Source organism: Palaemon carinicauda, chromosome 15 (genome assembly GCF_036898095.1).
Source record: "Palaemon carinicauda isolate YSFRI2023 chromosome 15, ASM3689809v2, whole genome shotgun sequence".
In the NCBI taxonomy this organism is placed as follows: domain Eukaryota; kingdom Metazoa; phylum Arthropoda; class Malacostraca; order Decapoda; family Palaemonidae; genus Palaemon; species Palaemon carinicauda.
In genome coordinates this window covers 46789545-46812621 of record NC_090739.1, presented here as the reverse complement: position 1 = coordinate 46812621, position 23077 = coordinate 46789545, and the positions used below count along the sequence as shown (strand labels likewise).

At 44.1% G+C, this 23077-nt stretch overlaps 1 protein-coding gene across 1 annotated transcript in view; it reads left to right on the top strand.

Moving 5' to 3' along the window:
- Nucleotides 1-23077, top strand: part of LOC137654601 (myb-like protein X) — a 174832-nt gene that overhangs the window by 40403 nt on the left and 111352 nt on the right. Inside the window, exon 3 of the mRNA XM_068388379.1 lies at nt 12644-12749. Within this exon, the coding sequence (XP_068244480.1) occupies nt 12644-12749 (106 nt within the window). The remainder of the gene's footprint in view (nt 1-12643; nt 12750-23077) is intronic.

Below are 23077 nucleotides of genomic sequence, written 5' to 3'. Positions count from 1 at the left end.
ATAACATGGTCAACTGTGTCCTCAAACCCATGAAAATCATTAACAAATTGAGGACATAGCTTCCTCCAAACACCATTCATGTTTGTAACCTTCACCTCCTCCCAGGAATCAGCAATGTTCTTAATAGCATCAAGGATGTTGTAGGACTTCCAAAAGTCCTTCAGAGTCAAGTCCTTCTTCGTTTCAGTTGCCTGTAATGCCATAGCAATTGTTCTTCGGAGGTAGTAGGCCTTGAATGAAGCAATCACTCCCTGGTCCATAGGCTGTAAAAGGGCCGTGGTATTAGGTGGAAGGTAAACCACCTTCACATTAGGGTGAAAGTCTCCCAGCTGGGCAGGGTGTCCAGGGGCATTGTCCAGCAATAGCAACACCTTAAAGGGGATACCCTTTTGGGCGCAATACCGCTCCACACTAGGTACAAAATGGTTGATAAACCAGTCTTCAAACACTGCAAGTGTCACCCATGCCTTCTTATTTGCCTTCCAAATGACTGGGAGTTGACTCTTCCAAATTCCCTTGAGTGCCCTTGGATTTTCAGCCTGATAGACCAGCATGGGCTTCAGTTTGAAGTTGCCAGCAGCATTTCCCCCAAGAAGCAAAGTTAGCCTCTCCTTGCCTGCTTTATGACCGGGTGCTGACTTCTCCTCCTTTGCTATGTACGTGCGGTTAGGCATGCGCTTCCAGAATAAACCTGTCTCATCCGCATTGAACACCTGATAAGCAGAATAACCCCCCTCCCTAATTATCTCAGCCAACGCTTTAGGAAATTAACTTGCTGCTTTCTCATCCCCACTAGCAGCTTCACCTTGCACTTTAAGATTATGGTAATTGGCCCGAGCCTTAAATCGCATAAACCAACCCCTACTAGCCGAAAACTCTTCACTTTCACTTTCTCCCCCCCTTTCTTTTTTCAACGCTTCAAACAACCTTTTAGCCTTCTCTTGAATAACCATTAAGCTCACTGGAATACGCCGTTGATTTTGATCTTCCAACCAAAGCACTAATAACCTTTCCATTTCGATAATTAAACCACTACGCTGTTTCGTTATCACTGTTGCTTTCATTGGAGCAGATCCTTTTACGTGTTCAACAATGCGCTCCTTATCTTTAAGGATAGTAGCCACGGTCGAACGGCTAAGGCCAAGCGATCGGCCAATGTTCGTTGGCGTTTCACTGTTTTTAGACCGCTTAATAATGTCTAATTTCACTTCCATGGTGATGGCCTTCCTTTTCTTCGATGCACTACCATCAGAAGAATCTGCCTTGCGCTTTGGAGCCATAATGAAGGGCAAAAAGTTCAAAAAAACGATCAAACACGTGAGAGAAAGAACAGGCAATCACAACCAAAAATGGCGTATGAGTGGAACTGAGCGACGCCATCTTCCTCGCCCACAACCACCGCAAAGCGTATTCATCCACCGCGCGCTAGAAACTAGTTCGCAATTGTTTACGTCGCTTACGACGCTAACGGTGTAAGACGGAACGACGCTTAATATTATTTTTATATTTTTATGGGGCGCATTCGTAACGGCGAAACCGCGTAAGTCGGGACCGTCGTAACCCGAGGACCTACTGTATATATATATATATATATATATATATATATATATATATATATATATATATATTTATATATTTATATATCTATCAGTGATACCTCTACATACGATCTTAATTCATTCCAGAAACTGCTTCATATGTTAAAACGATCGTATGTTGGAACAAATATTCCCATAAGAATACATGGTAATTTATTTAATTCGTTCCTCAGCCTAAAAACCCATAATAAATCCTTAATAAATGGCTACACATAATTACACATTACATTAATACAATACCTGTATAATAAATACAACAAACCAAAAAAAAGAATAATAATGAAATAATAAATAAAAAAGGGGTTTTAATGTAACACTTTACCTTAGCGACAGGCCAGCGCAGGTGTAGGGACTGCTAGGGAGGAGGAGACGGAAGATCAGCGAGGAGGTAGGGACGGTGACTTTGTACGATAACGTGTACGATAACTTACACTAACTTACACTATTACGTGAACTTTAACTTAACTTAGCTTATTTTTTTTTTTCATTTTTATAATTTTATATTTATTTTTACATTTTTTCTTTTCTTATTTTTAATTTTCATCACTTTCACTCGATTCAGTCTTCCTTTTCTTTGCTTCACTTTCTTTTCATCATGATCACTAGACCGTTTTAAAAGATTTTTTAAAGAAACTATCGAGTGAAAGTTGCTTTGTACAGCTTTTGAGGATTTTTCTAAAATGCTTTAAGCAAACATCATCGAACTGCGCAACAACACGGCAAACTTGAAGTTTCTGTGGGTGATGCTTGTCGATGAAATCAACCACGTGTTGATGATATGCCAACATCTGTTTTATTTCCGCCGTACCTAAGATTTGGCTTACCTCCTCGATCTCTTCCAACTCACTCAACTGCGCTTGGAACTCATCATGCTGCATGGCTTGCAGCTCTTTGAGTTCATCTGGGGTGAGCTCTTCATGATGCTCATCGACGAGTTCGGTGATGTCATCTTCATCCACCTCCAGACCCATGGACTTGCCAAGGGATACAATCTCTTTGACATCTTCCTCGGCGGCAACCACAGGTTCATTCTCGGGCCCAAAACCTTCGAAATCTCTGGGAGCAACAGCATCAGGCCAAAGCTTCTTCCAAGCGGAATTCAGGGTCCGACGAGTTACTCCCTCCCAAGCCTGATCAATGATCTTTAAGCAGTGCACGATATTAAAGTGGCTCCTCCAAAATTCACGCAAAGTTAAGTTGGTGCTTTGCGTGACATTAAAGCACTGCTTAAATAAGTGCTTGGTGTACAGCTTCTTAAAATTAGAGATGACTTGCTGGTCCATGGGTTGGAGGATATGGGTGGTATTCAGTGGAAGATACAACACCTTGATGAATTTGTATTCGTCGAGGATATCATCTTCGAGTCCGGGGGGGTGAGCGGGTGCATTGTCCAAACAAAGCAAGCACTTCAAAGGCAAATTCCTCTCCTGAAGATACTTCTTGACAGCAGGGTCGAAAACTACGTTTACCCATTCCACAAAGATATGCCTAGTAACCCAAGCCTTAGAATTAGAATGCCATAGAACATGTAGCAGGTCTTTATTAATTCTATGTGCTTTAAATGCCCTAGGGTTTTCGGAATGGTAAACCAATAACGGCTTTATTTTGCAGTCCCCGCTGGCGTTGGCACAAAGCGCAAGAGTCAACTGATCCTTCATTGGCTTATGTCCAGGCATTTTCTTCTCTTCGGCGGTAATGTACGTTCGACTAGGCATCTTTCTCCAAAACAGACCGGTTTCATCACAGTTGAACACCTGCTGCTCTACGTAACCTTCCTCCCCCACGATGCTTTCGAACTTTTTAACAAAGTCTTTAGTAGCCTTGGTGTCCGAACTCGAAGCTTCTCCATGACGAACAACTGAATGAATCCCGGTCCGTTTCCTAAATTTCTCAAACTAACCTCGAGACGCCTAGAATCCCTCCGTCGTAGGATCGGCTGAACTCTCCCCCGCGTCACCCCGAGAGCGCGCCGCCTTCATGTCACTGTAGATAGCGCTGGCCTTCTCACAAAAGTCGTTTCATCTCTTCAAGGGTAGGGCTACGACGTTTGGAAATAATCGTGATCCCCTTCGAAGGTTTCACTGATTTAATGGCTGCCTTCTGTTTTATGATCGTCGAGATCGTAGACATATTCCGGCCATATTGTTTAGCCAGATCGCTAACATGTACACCTCGCTCATGCTTTTCTATTATTTCTTGCTTTAATTCTAATGAAAGCATAGACTTCCTCCTTTTCTCACCACCACTACTACTACTTCCTGAACCGAAACTAAGCTTTCTGGGCTTGAACCTGTGCCGGCCAGTGAATAAGCTCCTATTGGCACTTATTCTTAGGTAATTTACTGCTAAATATACCAGAGAAAAAATGTAAAGGAGTGCTAGGTTAACTAGCTCGCTCACCTATTGGTGTCGGTATAGAATTGGGCGTATAATCCAGAGGTCCCGCACTATTTAGATTCATCCACAACAAAGACCCCAATAGAGGAGAGCCGTTCAACCTCACTCGGCACCAGCAACTCTGCATCCGCTCAGAACCCAACTCCTTTTTAGCACGCCTGTGTTGTAACCCGCTTTTTTGTGCTCTCGTGTTTTGCCTTATTTTTCACTGGATTATGGCTTCTTCATCGGTTTCCCAGGAGACACCGTCTAAGTTAAGTACCAAGCTATGTTTTGCTGTGTTTTGAGCAATCTAGATCGTTTAATATTTAAATTATAGGAGTTTATTCTCTTCGATCATCTCGGTCTTGCTCGATTCCGCTTACAGTTGGTACTCCTGTTTTGAGAGCTTTTAGTTTCACTCGCGGTGTTACTAAGTGTATTAATTTTATTATTAGTTTAAATTTTATATGTTTTATTGTGGATATTCATTATTTAGCGTTTAGAACCCTTGTGGTTCATATTTAGGGCCGATATCAGTTACGTATCGTAGATGGCTTGCCGACCTTCGTTACTGGGCGGCAATTTTATTATATAAGCCTTCAGGTTGTTGTCCTTTGGGATTTATTTATTATGTTGCATGCCTTGCCCTAATTTTTTATGTGTATATTAATATATTTTTCAACGCTATTACTTTTATAATGAATATTTGTGCTTATTACTCCGTATGATCTGTGTTTGGGGATCGTCAATTGGTAGCCCTGCTGCTCCGTATCACGTGATCCTCCCCCAAGCTCCCCCTCTCGCTAGGTGGGTGGCTAGGCTTCTCTCCCCCCTCCCCTAGGGGACCGTTGCCTTCCCTCCTTTTAGAGGGGGTAGTTCAGTGTTTATGGACTTTGTCCTCCGGGTGTCCCGGCGGTTTCGTCTCTGTCTAGACGGGTTGGCCACTGGTCAACAGAGTAGGATCCCGGTGCACCCTATTTTATATTTACCTATCACACTTTTATTATGTTATACGAAACCCTCCGGGTTCTGTTGGCGGTTCTTATCTACAGTTCCGCCCCCCTCTTAATTTATAACAGTTCCTATGATTATATATGATTATATATGACAGATCACTATCCCGGAGTTCCTATATGTATTGGTTTATGGATGTACTTTTATTTCCCGGCCCGGGGCTTAACCTCGCTCCGGGAAATCAGACACCATGTGTCTTAATTCTTTGTTGCATCCTTCTTTATGACCCCGGCTCGACCGGAATGGATAGCTATACTCTAGTCTTAAGTTAGACTTATGTTTAGGCCCGGGTCCTCCGGACCCGCCCCTACTTAAGAGTATTACAGTTAAGCTCTAGTCTTAAGTTAGACTCATGTTTAGTCCCGGGTCCTCCGGACCCGCCCCTACTTAAGAGAATTACAGTTTCTCATATACTATTCTTTTTATAGATGGTGCATTGTCAGACGACGGCTTGTGCGGCTGTTCTTCATCAGCCTTGTGGCCATACTGTATGTAGGTCTCACGCCCTCTGCGGAGTTCAGCTGGAGGACATCGTGGTCTGGCACCCTGATAACTGTATGGTCTGTTTTGACCTCATCACCACCCTCGGATCTGATTCGGTGAGTCCGTTGGCTATGTTGCCTTTCTAATTATTTTACCCTTTTTTGGTATACATACACTATTTAGTAAGATTTCTATGGTCTTGAAGGACCGCCGGGAATCTTCCTTTTTTGTAATTCCCACTATTATTTCAGGCATCCCCGGAGCAGAAGACTGCGGCTCGGGCCACACTGAAAGTGTGGGTTGGGGGATTTGCCCGAAACGTGAAATCTAAACAGCCTTACGTCCTATCTGAAGACTACTGTGCCATGATCTACCCTAATGCCAAGTCTTCAGCCGCTGTGGCTAGGCATGTTGCGGCACCCATCATTGCCGACATTGATGCCACCATAGCGGGATTCATCGACCAGGAACAAGATCCGTTGGATGCCCCCGGAGATCTGGAAGACAATGTGGCTTCCATGAACTTGGACGTTGAACCTATGTTGTTGGATGATCCGGATGCAGGTAGGGTGGTAAGTGAGGCAGGTGTTACCGGCGCTGAGATTCCTATCCTCAGCCCCGCTCTTTCTTCTTCATCTGATCTCTCTTCTTTCCATGGTTTTTCTGGGGACCGTGATTCGTCTCATCGATCACACCCGGTTCCCCCCAAAGACAAGTCTACATCGAGAACTTTGCCAAAAGCTCGTAAGCCCCACAAGGCTTCCCATAGTTCCAAGTCTAATACAAACCCGTCATCTAAGGCTTCCGGCTCCTCCTCTAAGTCTCACGACCCGGGAGTACAACCCGCCACTTCTGCTCCTAGCCCGGGCCTTTCCGAATCAGCCATGCTTTGCATCGTGTCGGAGATGCAATCTAAGATTGTGTCGGAAATGCAGGCCAAGATGGACACGATGTTCTCTAACATTGGTCAGAGACTTGGGGCATTAGAGCAAGGTGCTCCGGAGCGAGTTCAAAGCTCTCTCATCCCGGATGCCTCTAAGCTTCCACCGTTTACCAAGAATAACCCTTGGCGCATGGCTCTTCATTCCCCATTCTCAGATAGGATGTTAACATTGGAAGGTCTTGGTACTCGTCCTCTAGAGGATTTTGAATTTTTTCCTCCTGGTCTCGCATTTCCATTTCATGGTTATGCCAGGCTTACCGAGGAAGCTCTGGTTCGGCTGGATAAGGTCCCCAAAGAGACTGTCATTTTCCCAAAAGAACAAGCCCAATCTGTTTGGGCTAGGTTTCTAAATGATATTGGTTGCACCAATACCATGTTGACGCCTTATAAGAGTTCTTTCACAATGTTCTTAATGGACAAGAACACCGTGACTCCATGCGTCAATAAGGTTGCAGAGCTTGCTTTCCAATATGCTCTGGAGGAGAAGCCCTTGCCTCCCATCCGAGAGGTGGATCCGATCTCCCTCCTTCTTCCTTCAGGTAATGAGTGTTGGGACAATGTCCATACCACTTTTACTTCTGGCAAGCTAACAGCGGACTGTGCTTCAGTTATGTTTAGTGAACGGCTTCCCCGTCTCCCGGAATCTCTTATTAAACAGGAGTATGATTCCCGCCTACGTGTTGGTCGAACTTTGAACTTGGCCACGTCTACGGAGTCGATAGCCTTAACTTATGATACTGAGAGTATCTTTAAGTCTCTCAATAAGGCTACTTTGCAGTCGTTATATTTCGATTTATATGACTTTGCTATTGCCAAACGTAGGTGCCGCAAACACGTCCTGGCTGAGGCGACTATTAGGCACGAGCCTAATAAACTTATCCGGTCCTCTTGCTGGGGTTCAAATCTTTTCCCTGAGGATCTTGTGGAGGAAGTCTTGGCAGAGGCTACTAGGGTTAATCAGAGCCTTAAAGCCCGTTGGGGTTTGACTCCTAAGCGGAAATATGATCCCGCAAATTACCCAGCCCGGGGTAGGAAGAAGCTCCGCCCGTATACCTCCACCCAGTTCCGGCAACAGCAGAGTAGTTCGTCTGTTTTCCGTCAGCCTCTTCCTCCATCTCCTGCTGCTCCTGCACAGCCTTCCACCTCTCAGGCTCCTTCATCGGACGACTATGTCACCGTTCTGCTCCCTAAGAGCCAGCTTCCCGGTGCCTCCACCACCTCTCCAGCCTTTAACCAGTCTTATGAGGCTCAAGGCTCTTCCCAGAGTTATAACAGAGGTAGAGGCTACCACCGTGGTTCAAACCAGAACAGAGGTAGAGGTAGATTCTTTCGCAAGGGAAAGAACTTCCGAGGCGGACGTGGAGGCAACTCCTCAAACCAATACTGAGGTGCAGCGGGTAGGGGGGAGGCTTTATGCCTTCCGCAACAAATGGAGGTTCAGTCCCTGGGCTTTCAGTATCATCTCCAAGGGACTGGGGTGGAGTTGGATGCAAGGACCTCCACCTCCGAACAGATTTCATCAACATTCCACTCCGGACCTAGTCGAATTTGTCCAGGACCTGTTACAAAAGAACGCCATACAAGAAACGAAACACCTGAAGTTTCAGGGTCGGCTGTTCAGTGTCCCGAAGAAGGATTCGGACAAGAGAAGAGTGATTCTAGACCTATCCCTTCTCAACTTGTCCATTTAATGCGACAAGTTTCGAATGCTTACCGTCTCGCAGGTGCGGACCTTACTTCCCCGTGGGGCCGTCACCACCTCTATCGATCTTACAGACGCCTATTATCACGTCCCGATAGCGAGACACTTCCGTCCGTATCTAGGCTTCCGCCTAGGGGACAAAAGTTACTCCTTCAAGGTGATGCCTTTCGGGCTCAACATCGCCCCAAGGATCTTCACAAAGTTAGCAGAAGTTGCTGTTCAGGAACTCAGAAATCAAGGGATTCAAGTAGTAGCCTATCTGGACGACTGGCTCATTTGGTCAGACACCTCCCAAAATTGCCTAAAAGCCACTCACAGAGTCATCCAATACCTTCAATCTCTAGGCTTCCAGATCAACTTCAAGAAGTCCCGTCTTCTTCCGAAATCAAAGTTCCAATGGCTCGGCCTGCAATGGGATCTTATATCTCATACTCTGTGTCTTCCCAAACCCAAGAGGTTAGAGATTGCAATGAACACCAAACGCTTTCTAAAAGACAAAGTAAGTTCCAGACGACTCCAAGAGAGGATCCTAGGGTCCCTTCAATTTGCTTCAGTGACGGATCTACTTCTGAAGGCAAAATTGAAAGATATCAATCGTGTCTGGCGTTCGAGGGCGAACCGGAAGCTCCGGGACAGGAAAGTCCGCCTTCCTCCCATTCTCCGGGAAAGACTTCTACCTTGGACAAGGGCCAACAATCTCTCAAAGTCAGTTCCCCTTCGATTTCCGCCTCCGAAGTTAATCATTCACACGGACGCATCCCTATCAGGTTGGGGAGGCTATTCTCAGCTCAGGAAAGTTCAAGGTCTTTGGTGTCCCTTATTCCGCCAATTCCACATCAATGTGCTGGAGGCCATGGCAGTTCTTCTAACCCTGAAAAGTCTCGCTCCATCCAAGAGACAACACCTTCGTCTGGTTCTCGACAGCGAAGTGGTGGTCCGCTGCCTCAACAGAGGCGGATCAAAATCAGGGCCTCTGAACCATGTTCTAGTAGCCATATTCTCCCTAGCAGCCTCGAACCATTGGCATCTTTCAGCTGTCCACCTGGCGGGAGTCCGGAACGTAGTTGCAGACGCCTTGTCCCGGACCTCCCCTCTAGAATCGGAATGGTCACTCGATCTAAAGTCATTCCGGTGGATTCTCTCTCGGGTTCCGGGTCTCCAAGTGGACCTCTTCGCCACGGAGTCCAACCACAAATTGAGAGTATATGTGGCTCCCAATCTAGACCCTCAGGCCTACGCCACAGACGCCATGTCACAGAATTGGGACATCTGGGAAAGGATTTATCTCTTTCCCCCGGTGAATCTTTTACTGAAAGTCCTAGACAAACTGAGATCCTTCAAGGGACGAGTAGCCTTGGTCGCACCCAACTGGCCCAAGAGCAATTGGTACCCTCTCCTGCGAGAGTTGAGACTACATCCTCACCCGATACCCAATCCGGTTCTGTCTCAGATAGTACAAACACGCGTTGTGTACGCTTTCTCAAACATTCAGAGCGCCCTAACTTTATGGACTTCATGAAGTTTGCGGCCATGCATGGTGCCAATATCGATCCTCAAAACACCCTGTTCCTAGAATCAGATAAACGGGATTCCACCATCCGCCAATATGATTCTGCGGTTAAAAAGTTGGCTAAATTTTTGATAGACTCAGACGTACACTGTATGAACTTGAACCTTACAGTCACTTTCTTTAGAACTTTATTAGAATCAGGTCTGGCAGCCAATACTATCACCACTATTAAATCTGCCTTGAAAAAGATCTTCCTAGTGGGTTTTAACATAGACTTAACCGACTCTTTGTTAGCTTCAATTCCGAAAGCCTGTGCCAGACTGAAACCGGTTACTCGTCCTACCCCGGTTACCTGGTTCCTTAATGATGTACTCAAATTGGCTTCTGATACCATTAACAGTTCTTGTGATTACATTCCCCTTCTCAGGAAAACACTTTTCCTGGTGAGTTTGGCTTCCGGGGCAAGAATTTCTGAACTGGCAGCTTTGTCAAGAGACCCGGGTCATATTGAGTTCCTTCCTTCGGGAGAGGTCCTTCTTTCACCTAACAAATTCTTTTTAGCTAAGAACGAAGACCCTCAGAACAGATGGTCCTCCTGGAAAATTGTTCCCCTCACGCAAGATCCGTCTCTGTGCCCTGTTACTACTCTTAGGTCTTATTTATCCCGGACCTCCTCTAACTCCTTGGGGCCTCTATTCGTTAGAGAACAAGGCGGTACCATTACCATTAAAGGGATCAGGCAACAAATCTTGTATTTTATTAAACAAGCTAGCCCTGACTCTTTTCCTCTTGCACATGATATCAGAGCGGTTGCTACTTCGGTGAACTTTTTTCACCACATGAATTTTACGGATCTTTCCAGGTATACAGGGTGGAAGTCACCCTCAGTGTTCAAGAAACACTACCTTAAACATTTGGAAGCCCTTAAATTTCCTACAGTAGCTGCAGGGAGCGTAGTTACCCCCAGGTAACTCACATGTTAATTCCTTGTCATTTTATCTCTCCCCCTTACCTGCCTCATTTATACCCTATTTGTATTCGTTGGTTTCGCACCTGATTACTATTATTATATTTGTAAATTTTTGACTCCTGAGTATCTGTATATATCATCACTCACGGCATTATTATACCTTACCTTTTTTGTCAATTGTTCTACCAAGTGGATTTATGTTCTTTTTAAGATACCCTTATAGCTGTTTTTGGCACTCATCTCTGATTAAAGCAACTTGTATTTCCCTTATGCTTATGTTTTTTCCTTTATTTGCAAGTTTGGTGACATTTCTCTTGTATATATTCACTGGCCGGCACAGGTTCAAGCCCAGAAAAGGGATTTTGACGTAGGAAAAATCTATTTCTGGGCGAGGGACCTGTGCCGCCCAGTGAACCCTCCCAGCTCCTCTCCCTTGGAGTCCCCAAACTTTGGGTGCTAAGGAGTTGGGTTCTGAGCGGATGCAGAGTAGCTGGTGCCGAGTGAGGTTGAACGGCTCTCCTCTATTGGGGTCTTTGTCGTGGATGAATCTAAATAGTGCGGGACCTCTGGATTATACGCCCAATTCTATACCGACACCAATAGGTGAGCGAGCTAGTTAACCTAGCACTCCTTTACATTTTTTCTCTGGTATATTTAGCAGTAAATTACCTAAGAATAAGTGCTAATAGGAGCTTATTCACTGGGCGGCACAGGTCCCTCGCCCAGAAATAGATTTTTCCTACGTCAAAATCCCTTTTTTAGGACCCATGATTAGGGAACACAGAAAACAACACGTGAAAAAGGAATATAAAAAACACTGTTAAAACTGAGCGAATAGAGGACAACCACACGATGCGCACGAGATGAGAGGACTGATCAAGGTGACGCTCGATTGGCGTCCCTCCGATGTGCTGCCGTTTAGCGGCGTCAACAACAAATAACGCTGGACGCTTTCGAGAAAATTCCACGCTTACGCGTAATGTTTACTTCGTATGTTGGAGCAACACTTCGGGTGTCGAGACAGAAATTTGGTTGAATTTTACTTTGGATGTTGGAAAATTCGTATGTTAGGACATTCGTATGTAGAGGTTCCACTGTACTTGGTATTTGACTCTTGACATCCCCTTCCCGGGTAAAGGGTTCTTCATTGTTGATCATGTACATGTTCATGTACAACCCAGGACTCTTAATCTCTCATCCAAAAGGCAGACAGATAGGGGGTGACAGGGGTCCTTGCTTGGAGCCCATGCAGCTTGAGCTTTGATTACTTCTAGGGAAGACTTCCAGTCTAGTTCCAAGGCCCTTTCAGCCCACCAAGCAGTTAGGCTCTCTAATTAAAGGTTGAGGCTTTGTATGCGGCATAGGAACAAATCACAATTTTTATATTAATTTGTATTTTTCTTAGACATACAAACCTGAATCCTTTAATATAAACTTCCCTCCTCAGTTACCCCTGCAAGCCCTGAACTGAAATATCAAAAGAAATGGGAAGAATATCTGACTGGAAAGGAGTCAGAACTCCTTGCCGTACTCTCTACCCAATTGAGTAATCACTCGTTATCCAACTTCAACGACGGATTCCAGCTTGCGTCAAGACAATATTTCTAATTAAATGACTCAAGCTTATATATCTAGAAAAAATTAAAATTACTCAAGAAATTTGTGATATTGTCACTTTAATGTGCAAGTATCATGAGCCACAGAACACTGCTGTAAGATCATGAACCTTTTTGCATAGTCCATTGTCTGATGAAATCAATAACTCACTTGTTGTTTCTTTGAAATCTCAATCAATGCTTCCTTCATATTTCCACTATGATAATAAACAATATCAGCACAGTCCCTAAATTTAGTAAATGTGATGGTTTAGTATTATACTGTATTTAATTTACATAAGAATTTTTTAAAAGATATGATTTTGTATAGTACAGTACTCACCATTTGCTCATTGGAGTTGATGATAAAAATACTGTTTTCCACACTGGGGAACTTAGTATCAATAATTGGTTGGAATATATGATTTTATTTTATGTCTTGTTTTCAGGGTTCAAGCACAATTTGGAACTGACTTTCCTCTTACAGAAGAAAATGTGCCAGCTCAGGAAGGCATAAAGATAAAGGAGAAGAAAAAGAAGAAGAAATCTAGTAAGGTAAATTGTAACCTAAGTTGTTTTAGACTAACTTCCTTAATAATTAGTATTATTATAAGAAAAGAGTATTTTTGTTTGATGTTATAGATGAATTTGATAGTGTATATCTATTTCAGAATGAGTTGAGACAGAAGTTTGCAAGAATTTTTATAAAGTTTAGTTTCTGTAATTTTCAGTGTTTTCTTAAATAACTTATTGGTAATTTGATTATCCTTTCTGCTGGTCTTTGCAGCACAAAGGAGCTGATCCTTGAGTAATGCCACTTAGCAGAGATGGTTATTAACTGTTTTAATAGGGATTAGACTCCACAAGATAACCTACCCACTTCGTAGTCTGTCAGTTTCAGGTCATACTGCTTGGACTTGGAGAAATTCCAAATCTTAGAGTGTGAGGTGAAGTTGATGTTAATAATTCAGGTAACAAGAGAATAGGGCCATATTATTACCCTATTACCAAGATTTAGTATTTTCAGAAGACCCCTTTCAGCACGGAGACAGTAACACCTTGTGTTACCATCTAGAAAGGAATTGGTAGCTTCTGAACATTCCATTCAGAAAGAAGGTTTTGTAACATCCTTTGACTTGAGGGATACCTACTTCTACATTCAAACCTATCCAGCTTCTAAGAAATAATTGCTTTTTCTGTACTGGCAATGTCTTCTGATTCAAGATAGCCATTACCCTTGGGTTTTCACCAGTAATATCATGCGAATAGCAGGATGGAGCACAGAAGTGAATTAAGACACTGTAACTAATTGGATGACGAGCTTCTGATGGTATTTCTGCTTCTCCAGTTATTCTAGCCATTGGATCTCAAAGGCAAAAGATTTTGAGCAAAAGCAGTTGAAGCTATCCTTCAGCTTTGCTGTGGCTCTGCCCTTGACCTTTACTAGACAAAGTGGAACCTCTTCCATGGATGATGTTGTGATGGTAATATTGATCTGTTCTCTGCATCTGTTTCATTCATATCTGGTTTCCTTGTGTATAGGATGAAAGAATTGTCTGTCTTAGCCAGTAAAGGTATAAGTTCTCACTTTTTAAGTTCATAATCTTTGTGAAATTTTCAGTGCTATCCATCAGTGCTATGACAACACTTCAAAAAGGAGGTTTCCTTGAAGAGTTTTAACCCCTTCACTACAATGACCGTCGTTTGACGGCGAAACATGACGTGATACACACGATGATATCCCGGATATGTCATTTACAAATATAAACCATATGAAAGTTAAAATCACTCGTATATCATACTAAAGAGTATAGCACATGGTCATATATCACTCAGTTTAAATAGGAAATTTAACTAAAATATCTCCTTCCTGATATTAGCCCCTCATTCTTTCTTCAGGAAACCAATGAAGTCATTGGGATTCTAGCCTGTATTCCTGATTGTGTAAGAGCTTTTTTAGTCTGTTTTTATGTTACCATGTAGAATCACACCACTCTCTCTAGCCAGTAGTGACCTTTGGCGTTACTCAACCTCCCCTACACCCTCCCAGCTTAGAGATGTAGGGATCCTCACATCTTGCCCCACCACCAATTGTCGCTCACAGTCCAAAGGAAAAGGCAACCTATTTGACTGATGTGCTTGACAGTAAGCAGACTAATGAGAAACTTAATCTTCCTCATTTCTGTTTTTCTGAGTTTAAACTAACTAGTTTTGTTTTCGAGCTTGTGAAATTAAAGCTCTCTTAATGGACCTTGATGCCCTTGGAAGTGTAGATTCAAATGGTATTTTTAATTTATTTTTTTTTATAAAAACTGCAGATTTCTTAGCTCCAAAGTTATCTGTTATTTTGCACAAGTTAGTAAGAAGAAGAGTTTTTAGCACTTGTTGGAGAATCGGTAATGTTACTTCATTATGTAAATGTGTTTGAAGTTGCTCAAGTCCAACTGATTGCCGCCCAATTTCCACAACTCCCATATTATGTAAAGTTTATGAACGTCTTCTCAAAATGTCTTAAATAGGTTTGCGGAAGACTTTCGTAAAGGTGTTGGAGCATGTGATGCCCTTCTTACAATCACCAATAATGTACAGAAATCTCTTGGTTGTGATCAGGAAGTTTGTATGATTGGCCTTGATTGTAGTGCTGCCTTTGACTGTGTTAATCATGAGGCCCATGTTTTCAAACTCAAACAGTTGGGAGTGGGTGGGTCTTTTCTTAGCATCATTACTGAATTTCTAAGTAATAGGTCACAAAGATTTGTTGTTGATGGGCACTATAGTGAGTATAGGCATGTGATATCTGGTGTTCCTCAGGATAATGTTCTTGGCCCATTACTTTTCATACTATATACACTTATCATGTGGTTTGGCCTAGAAAACAACCTGTTGTATATGCATATGATGTTACTCTTCTCGGCGTTAATGACCTTAGATGTCAGGATGCCTGAAAACCTTAAATCAGTCAATCAATCAATCTTTATATCAATTCCATCTCCTGAAAGTGTAGATCTGGTATTGCTGAATCCCTTTATAGAGATCCAGCTAATGTGACTTCAGATTTTTGGTGAATAGTCTATTCTGAAGTGATTTATTTTTTTCATTCTATATTGTTTCAAGTATTGTTCTTTTGTTTGGACTTCAGCTGCAGATTCCCATCTTACAGTCTATTAAATTTCTTATTCATGATCTAGATTTGTTCCGTAACTGGAATACAAACCACGCTATTTAATAGGGGTATTACTTTCGGCGTAGCTGAAATGACGAGCCATTAATTTTTAACGAGGGTTTACTACCCACACCACTAGTTAGCGGGGGTAGGGGAGGGTAGCTTGCTACCCCCCCCCACACACCTGTGCTTGAGCTCACTTTGCTCTCGGCTCGGATGGTGGTCGGACGTGTCCGCACTCATCCTCGCCGTCATTTGGCAGCCATTTAATTGCTTTTGTCTTTTCTTTTTCTAGTTCTGTATATGTGAAGTTGGCCTCTGCGATCATGTGCACCTGCCCTGGGTTTCCCGACCGCCTCTGTGGAACATTCATGTCGGCGGTCGAGACTGATCCTCACGCCCTTTGTCCTTCTTGTAGGGGCCAACGGTGTGATAGCAACAACAGGTGTAGTGAGTGTAGGGAGTGGTCTACCTCCCAGTGGGAGAGGTTTTCGTGACGACGGAAGAAGTCCAGACGGGATATTTCTCCTTCGAAGGTTGCTTCGAAAGGAGAAAAACCTAAGACCTCTTCTTCCGTTGCCCAAACTTCCTCCGAAGCTCCCACTCGGTCGGTTTCTTTCAAGAGACCATCAAGTGGTAGCGTAGACCGATGTATTGTTTACCAACCTCGGGACTCGAGAGATGACGTTGCTTCCCCTAGCGAAGCAGCTCCACCTCTCCCTCCGGGGGAGGATATGTCATTAACCTCCCTTTTCCAGCTTTGGTCCTCCTTGGGGCTTACGGGTTCGCCCTCCAAGGAGGTTTTGCTTAACTACATCCGATTGGGTGCCGCTTTCAAGCAATCGTCGTCACCGTCAGAGGTTGATGCTGTCTCTTGTCGACGTTGTGGTGTCAGAGGTATCCAATGCAGTATCACCCATTACCTCTGCCTCTCCAAACTCAACGGTGGCTGACGGCTCAGTTTTTCCCGTTCCTGTTCAACCTACGAGGGAGAAACTAAGTCCATCATCAGTCTCTCCTGCTAGTGTTTCACTCCCTCGGGGAGTTCACTTACTGAGACTCCTCTTCGGAGGACTGCAGAAGGTCAGCTTGCTGATCCAACGGCCCCCAGAGGGCGCATTCGTCGTAAGGCTCGCCTTCCTTCACCTGCGGTGAGGAGGCGCCTCTTTGATTCAACATCTTCGATGCAGTCCACCGCAGAGGAGCCTCAAGACCAATCATTCATCACTGCTCCTGCATTGGTCCTGGACCTTTCTGCAGATCGTTCGCGATCTCTTTCGGTGGAAAGTCGTCCTTTTAAAGGACACGTCGACCTTCCATCCGACAGACCTGCCGTCACCGTTTCTACATGGGCCTAACAAGGCTCCACCAAAGCACGGCCAACCACATACGCGCTACCCGCCAACGAGACCTGACGAACGCTCCTTAGTAGCTCGTCAGGCCCCATCACTAAACCCTAACACAGGGCATCAAGGGCGAATGCGCCAACATGCGCATACGCTCCAACAGGAGCATAGCTCCCTCACGCGCTATGCGCGCCCTCATGCGCATATGCTCCCATGTTCTTCTGCGTGCCAGGTCTTGCCTGTGCGGCCTGTGCTTACGCGCCAACATTCTCCTACGCGCCTGCGCCCAGCTGCGCGCTAACACTCACCTGGTGCGCCAGCGCTCACCTGTGTGCAAACCACCTGCGCGCCATCAATCTCCTGCGCAATGGTGCTCTCCTGCGCGCCAGCGCTCTCCCGCGCGCCATCAGTATCCTGCCCGCGAGCATACGCGCCCAACATCCAACTCTCCAGCGCGCCATGCTGCGCATCATCATAAGCGCCAGGAAAAACCTGCACGCCAATGATCTACTGAAAGTAGTACTTCTGGGAAGCCAGCAATGTTGGCTTCTCCCACGTGCCAACCAGTACCATCGCGCCAGTGCTCACTTACGCGCCACCCTTCTCCCGCGCGCATCCGCAAGGAGTTTGGACAGAGATCATCTTCTGGACAGGTGATCTGCTTATTAGCGGCGCCTGTCGTCCACACTGTGCCACATGATGGTTCACCGAGCCACAGCGTAGGCACAGGTTGAGGCGCCTGAGACACTTGTCCATAAGGTGCCCTGATTTTCTGCATCATGCATAGTACCTTCTCTGTAATTTAGGAGATCTATCAGGGGTGTGCGATGGTGGCAGGTGCACTTCCACAGGTGCAAGTTTGGGGACAGGTCGAGGAGATGTGCATGAATACGCTCTGTCATGTCCAGGTGAACGGCTGGGGCCAGCCATGGCAACCCTGTCAGCATACGAGCCGTGCCATGACTGCCCACACGACTCATGGCCAAATCTTCTGCCTTCTGGCTTTGCTGACGGGATGCCTCGTCGAGAACACTCAACAGGTGTAAAACATCTTGCTAAGTGGCTTGATGGCCAGCGCAGACATTAATGGTGGCCAGAGACTATTCCAGCCAACTCGCAGCTTTACTCGGAACAGTTCTGAGGAGCTTCTGCCTAAGCTCCCTCCGGTTCAAACTACGGCGAGGATAGGCCAACCTGTACAGGGAGGCCAACCGGACGGCGTATATCTTCAGCAGTTCGCCCTCGCCACAGGTGGCACTGCTGAACCGGGCCTTCCTACCCGCATCACACCTCTCTCGGGCTTCTCGGCACCAGTCGAGGAGGCATTCCTTCATGTCGGTGTATGAGATCTCGGGACTCCCCATGGCTGAGAACTCCTCCTGGATTTCTCCCTTTAGAAACCTTCCAAGATCAACGGTCCACCATCCAGAGCTTCCTGCGGTATATTTACTTGTGCAGTAGACCTCAAAATCCCTCAGGAATTGGGCAAAACTCTGGCCAGTGTCCACCTGGAAGATTCCAGCTTGGGGTTCCTCCTGGAGTCAAGGACCTTCAGCAGATCAGACAGACTGCGTTCTGTCTGGAGGGACTGGACGTGGTCGGTGGAGACAGTGTCATCTAAGCTGACACTGAGACAGGAACTGGAAGTGTCACTACCAGAATCTTCACTGGTAGACTCCTGTGATGATGATGTCATTTCGGGTATGGCTGGTCTGGGCTTTTCCTTGGCTTGATGTCTCCGCTTTGGAATAGCCCCTGTCTTGGCAAGAACTGCCTCAGCCGTAACTGCTGGCACACTGGCTTCGGCCGGGTTGTCCAGGAACTGCTCCCCTAGTCTACTGGCTGTAGTCTCTGGCGGACTAACGGGGTTAGTTGCCGGAACAGGCGAGGAAGCAAGCAGTCCACTCAGAGCAGGAGACTCCCAGAAGCCCGGTACAGGGGGGGAGTAACGGTGTTAACCCTGGAGGGGGCTGGAGACCTATAGTCACTGGCTCTGCTCCAGTTACTGCGATTGCCAGACCATTGATATTTTGCCAAGCTGGGGACGTAGAAGGAGCACTGGTGGTCATTGTGGTCGTGACCCAAGTGGCAACGTGGCATGTTGGTGACGACTCAACGTTCTTCAGGGCCGTCACGAAGTGTCAGGGACTTGACCTGAGTTGCCAGGTCACTGACAATCTGGACAAGACTCTCCATATCCTGGCTCAGGCTCTTCTTAGCCTTTCGGCGCTTACTCAATGACGATGCCATACCTAAAGGTTGGTGTATCCCTGGTCTGGGCACCAAAAATTATGTAGTGGTTTGCAGACGGTGGCCAGAGGTAGCACCCAAACTGCCTAGTGTCCGAATGCCGACCACAACCCAACGTTCACTACACAAAAAAAATATACAACGGTGGAATACCCAAAAATCTAGGTAACAGGTCAAGAGAATGGAGCACTGGGTACCACCCCTTGATTTATCTGGGCAAGGGGATCCAGCTAGAACATTACTTCCTCCTTTTATTTATCCTGCCTTGGACTTGCTGGATATAAGTAAAATAATAGAATATTAGGTGAAAGGAAAACATAATTTTTTTAAAACTGACAGCAGGATACAGTGGGAGAAAAAAATTATGATAAATAACTTATTAGAAAGATTGAAAAATAATAGTGGCTGAGAAGGGGACACCATGGTGAAAGGTTCTGGAATGAAATTCTGTCTTTATAAAAACAAAAAAATATTTATTTGAAAAGTGAAAAAAAAACCTGTTATGATTACATTAACATTGTTTTGTCAAATTCCAATAAGCAATTAAAGGCAAAAGTAGTACCCCTTTACACTCCATCCTCACAAAAACAAGATAAACAAATTTTGTATAACAAAAAAACTATTCACATGCTGGACACACTTATGGGTTCCCTAAACAGTATCAAATCAACCATCTAAAAGAAAATATAAAACTGTGAAAATACTGTACCACAATAATCTTAATCAATACTGTCCTTATCAATATCCAGTCTACCATTAGGCTGCAAAGTTACTTAAAAATTCACAGCTTCTGAATAGTATGGCCGCATAAGACGCTGTTGTGGGCTTATGATAGCAATGTCTAGCAAATCTCCAATTGTAAACCTGCACTGTGATAAGGTTACGTTGTCATCGAAACTTTTCTGACCAACCACAGTAGTGCCTAAATCTCTCATCCATGGTAGGGGTTTTGATAATTCTGGAACAATTCAGACTAAACTCGAACACAGTCACTGTCCTCCTAACATCTGAATTCACTTCCTGGGCCTACAACCAGATATGTCATTTCAATAGCTTCTGTGAACTATTAATGTTTATGACACCCTTTAAAATATTTCTCTAAAATTCTACCTGGGTCACTGGTCACTTTCAGAAAACACTGACGTCAATTACAAGTTTGGGAAGTGACTCTGCAACAAGGGTTCCAAGGTAAGTTCTCAGATTTGGCAGGAAAACTGTCCATAAACACTATGTGTCAATATATTACCACCTAGGTCAGTGATAAGACCAATCTAGTTTCATTGGCTCCTAATTTCAAGTCTTGAGTAACTATCCTTTTGGCAACTTCATCTTTCCTATATACATACAGTACTCGAGTAGTCTAAATTCTCCTCCCTACTGAGTGAGTGTAGGGGGCTGCTGTCAGTACCTAGAAAGAAATAATAACGGATTAAGGCATCTTTGGGGGGTCCACAGAGGGATATGCAAAGTACAAAAAGAAATGTTTTTTTTTTTCATATACACAAACCATACAGCTTTCTTAGACACAAACCCCTATATATTGCAACAAGTTCAAGGTGCTGTGCTTAGGTCTTTCAACAGCCCCTCAAGTTTTCATGAGAGTTTTCCCCCCTAGTGACAACCTGGGCCCACAGGATTGGCATCCGTCTCCTAAGATACCTTGATGATTGACTGATCTTAGCAGACTCGATGGCAAACCTTCTTCAGCACCGAGACAGACTCATAGCTTTTTGTCAAGATCTGGTGATAATAGTAAATCTCATGAAGTCATCCCGGCTTCCCTCTCAAGGACTTGTACACCTGAGAAGGATCATCGACATCAACCTGCAGAAAGTCTTTTCATCAGACGACAGAATCCAGAAGCTGAGGAAGGTGGCAAGCCCCTTCCTCCTACGAGATGCTCTCCCAGTCCAGCGGTGGTTACGTCTCCTAGATCACAGATCTTCCCTGGCCCTTCTAGTACTCAACAGCCGCCTCTGAATTCGATCATTCAACAATGGCTAAAATACCTGTGGGTTTAACACGATGACTCGCCGGATACGTTGCTTCTCATGGGACCCGAGCAGCAGACACAACTGAAGTGGAGGATGGCAGACGAGAATTTCCGCCAAGGGGTTGAACTTTTCGTTCCTCCCTTGGAATTGATGCTCTTTTCAGATGCATCAAAAGAAGGGGAGGAGGCCACATGCTGCACCAAACGACATCTGGGCTCTGGTCAGAGTCTGAAAGGTACCAGCACATAAATTTCTTAGAGATGAGGTCAGCCTTTCTAGCCCTCCAACAGTTATTATTATTATTATTATTATTATTATTATTATTATTATTACTAGCCAAGCTACAACCCTAGTTGGAAAAGTAAGATGCTATAAGTCCAAGGGCTCCAACATGGAAAAATAGCCCAGTGAGGAAAGGAAATAAGTAAATAAATAAACGATGAGAAAAAATTAACAATAAATCATTCTAAAAACAGTAACAACATCAAAACAGGTATTTCATATGCAAACTATAAAAAGACTTATGTCAGGCAGTTCAACATAAAAACATTTGCTACAACTTTGAACTTTTGAAGTTCTACTGATTCAACTATCCGGTTAGGGAGATCATTCCACAACTTGGTCAAAGCTGTAATAAAACTTCTAGAATACTGTGTAGTATTGAGCCTCATGATGGAGAAGGCCTGGCTATTAGAATTAACTGCATATCTAGTATTACGAACTGGAGGGAATTGTCCAGGAAGATCTGTATATAAAGGATGGTCAGAATTATGATAAATCTTATGCAGCATGCATAATGAACTAATTGAACGACGGTGCCAAAGATTAATATCTGGATCAGGAATAAGAAATTTGAAATACCGTAAGTTTCTATTTAACAAATTAAGATGAGAATCAGCAGATGAAGACCAGACAGGAGAACAATACTCAAAACAAGGTAGAATGAAAGAATTGAAACACTTCTTCAGAATAGATTTTGTGCAAGTGAAGAAGACACAGACCTAATGTTTTTCTCAAAAGTAAATTTGCTGTCGAGGATCACACCTAAAATTTTGAAAGTCATACAAATTTAAAGAAACATTATCAATGCTGAGATCCAGATTTTGAGGAGCCACTTTCCTTGACCTACTTATAATCATACTTTGAGTTTTGTTAGGATTCAACTTCATATCCCATAATTTGCACCATTCACTAATTTTAGCTAGATCTCTATTAAGGGATTCAGCAACCCCATATCTACATTTATGTGATGGAATTGATGCAGAGAGTAGCATCGTCTGCATTTGCAACAAGCTTGTTTTCTAGGCCAAACCACATATCATGTGTATATAGTATGAAAAGTAATAGGCCAAGAACACAATCCTGTGGAACACTAGATATCACATTCCTATACACACTATGGTGCCCATCAACAACAACAACTCTTTAAGATCTATTACTTAAAAAATCAATAATAATGCTAAGAAACAACCCACCCACTCCCAACTGTTTGAGTTTGAAAACAAGGGCCTCATGATTAACACGGTCAAAGGCAGCACTAAAATCAAGGCCAATCATACAAACTTCCTGACCACAATCAAGGGATTTCTGTACAGCATTGGAGATTATAAGAAGGGCATCACATTCTCCAAGTCCTTTACGAAAACCAAATTGCAAACTAGGGAACAGATGATTACCTTCAGCAAAACTATTAAGACGTTTTGCCAGAAGACGTTCAAAAACTTTAAATGATGTGGGAGTTATGGACATTGGGCGGTAATCAGTTGAACTTGAACTACCACAAACACATTTACATAGAGGAGTAACATTACCAATTCTCCAACAAGTGCTAAAAGCTCCTCTTCTTGCTAACTTGCGCAAAATAACAGATAACTTTGGAGCTAAGAAATCTGCAGTTTTTATAAAAATAATTTCACGAGATCGAAAAGTTATACTAGTTAGTTTAGCCTCAGGAAAACAGGAATGAGGAAGTTCAAGTTTTTTATTACTCTGTTTACTGTCAGAAACATCAGCCAAAATGGTTGCCTTTTCCTTTGGACAGTGAGTGATTGAGCCATCTGGTTTAAGTAAATTAGGAACTGTTGCATCTACAGTGAACCCTCGCTACTTCGCGGTTCGACCATCGCGGAT